Below are 2374 nucleotides of genomic sequence, written 5' to 3'. Positions count from 1 at the left end.
CGGGCCAGCCCGGGGCTGCGGCCCAGGGTCCCGGGGTCCAGGCGGTAGCTCTCCGAGGCCCGCAGGCTGGAGAAGTCCCTGGCCAGGTCGAGCTGACTGCTGGACTTCTTCTGTGTCAGGGGCAGCCCCTGGCTGCGGGCACTCATAGGCAGGTAGCCGAGGGAGCTACTGGTCACTCCATACGGGAATCCGCTGCCCCCACTGAGTCCGCTCCCTACTGGCCGCTCGAGGCCTCGAGCCTGGCTCTCTGCCTTCTTACCACCCCCGAGGACGTCTGGTCTCAGCAGGGGGCGGCCCCTGTCATAGTCCAGAATGGAGGAAGGGCCATAGGTACTGGGCCGGGCGAGGAAGCTGGCTGGGGGGCCCGGCTTGAAACCCCGCTTCTCCTTCTCTAGGAAGGAGGCAGCCAGGGTGGCGCCGTAGGAGGAGGGGGTGTAGGAGCCATAGCCTGACTTGGCGTAAGGGGTGTCTGTGTAGCGGGCTGAGTCCGTGTAGCGCTTCAGCGTGGAGGAGAGCTGGGACATCCTTCAGGGCTGTGCTCAGTGGGGACCGGGAGCCTCATGGGCTGAAAGACAAGGAAAGGTCATCAGAGGGCCCTGCCGGGGGTCGGCTCCCGACGTTCCTGCTCCCCCATCCTCCACCTCCGGAAGGAACCCTGGATCTCAACCAGGGACCACAGTCCCTTTCCACAAGAGGCTGGCCCGCCGCTGAGCAACATGCCTCTGCACGGTGCACACACATGTGGGCGTGCAGGTCTGCACACACTCAGGCATTCACACTTCAGGGAGAGCACAGAGGGGACTGGCTTTGATGAGCCACCAGGGCAGTCAGTCTCAGCACCTCGTGGCCTCCCTGAGTGCCCCCCTCCAAACGCCAACATGCCAGCAGGAACTGCCCTCTGCAGCCTCCAGCCACACACACAACCCCAGCCCGGTCCCATCGCTCCTCCTTGGCCTCTGCAGAACCTTTGGCGGGAGGCTGCACTGCCCTCGCCCGCTGAGAGAACCTGGACAGTGCAAGAGTCAAGACCATCCCACTCCCATCTGACTCATGGGACGAGTGGGAGTCTTTGGAATTAGACTGTCTGAGCCGGAAAGACCAGAGGATCCTTGGATCAGATTCCTGGTGAGGAAAAGCAGGCCTCTGCGAGGGAGCGGGGTGGGGAGGGGGAGGAGAGTGAGCGGGTGGCCGGGAGGCGGCTTGACCTTGGTCTCCACACTCAGTCCCCAGCCCTTCCCTGACACACCGGCTGCAGTGGCAGGACCCGCCCTCCCCCTGAGCTGAGTCTCCTGCTCTAAGTGGATCAGAGCACCGTGGCCTCCAGGAGTCCCTGCCAGTCCATGCCCAGCTGCTCCTGGTGAGGAGGACGTGCCCCTAGACCCGTGGTTGGCAAACCGCAGCTCGTGAGCCACATGTGGCTCTTTGGCCCCTTGAGTGTGGCTCTTCCACAAAATACCACATGTGGGCGCGCATGTACAGTGTGACTGAAACTTCGTGGCCCATGCGCAGAAGTCAGTATTTTGTGGAAGAGCCACGCTCAAGGGGCCAAAGAGCTGCATGTGGCTCGAGAGCCGCGGTTTGCCGAGCCACAGTTTGCCGACCACTGCCCTAGACTCTAGAGCAGTGGTTTTCAACCTTCTGGCCCTTTAAATACAGTTCCTCATGTTGTGACCCAACCATAAAATTATTTTCGTTGCTACTTCATAACTGTAATGTTGCTACTGTTATGAATCGTCATGTAAATATCTGATATGCAGGATGGTCTTAGGCGACCCCTGTGAAAGGGTCGTTCGACCGCCAAAGAGGTCGCGACCCACAGGTTGAGAACCGCTGCCATAGAGGCTGGCATCCTGCACTGCCGGTGGCACAGGCCATGTTGCCCAGGCGCTCACGCTGGGGAGATCTGGTGAAGGAACACAGACCAGCAGAGCCAGGATGGCAACCCAGGCCTTTCAGGTCTCCAGCCCAGTGCTCTTTCTATATGACGTTGATTCACCCCTCCCATCAAACGTAGGCTCACTCGGGACCCCCAGAGTCCCTTCCTCACCCCCAAAGCGCAGGCTTTATCTGCAGTGGAGCTGGAGGGCACAGAGGCTTTGGAGAGAGCAGCAGGCAGGATCAGGCCCCTTTCCTGAGGGCCATCGGGAGCCCTTGGGGTGGGGGTGGGGGGGAGAGCCACCCAGGACCCTCGGAGTAGTGTGTGCGGGTGCTGGCTGTGACTTGCCCTGTGATGGACTAGCTGGGTGATTTTGCCCTCGTCATTTCACCCCTCCGAGCCCCAACGTTCTCACCGGTAAAGCAAGCATAACATTATTGCCATCATCCCTCCCTCACAGGGCTGTTGTGAGGAGTTAAGTGAGATAATGACACGGGA

At 60.8% G+C, this 2374-nt stretch overlaps 1 protein-coding gene across 1 annotated transcript in view; it reads right to left on the bottom strand.

Annotated features, from left to right (window-relative positions):
• Positions 1-2374, bottom strand: part of USP2 (ubiquitin specific peptidase 2) — a 25972-nt gene that overhangs the window by 19150 nt on the left and 4448 nt on the right. Inside the window, exon 2 of the mRNA XM_005856873.2 lies at positions 2-565. Coding sequence (XP_005856935.1) covers positions 2-524 — 523 coding nt within the window. The 5' untranslated portion in view covers positions 525-565. The remainder of the gene's footprint in view (position 1; positions 566-2374) is intronic.

The sequence above is a fragment of the Myotis brandtii genome, unplaced genomic scaffold (genome assembly GCF_000412655.1).
Source record: "Myotis brandtii unplaced genomic scaffold, ASM41265v1 scaffold105, whole genome shotgun sequence".
Taxonomy (NCBI): domain Eukaryota; kingdom Metazoa; phylum Chordata; class Mammalia; order Chiroptera; family Vespertilionidae; genus Myotis; species Myotis brandtii.
The sequence above is the reverse complement of the archived record's forward strand: the minus strand, read 5'-3'. Positions and strand labels throughout refer to the sequence as shown.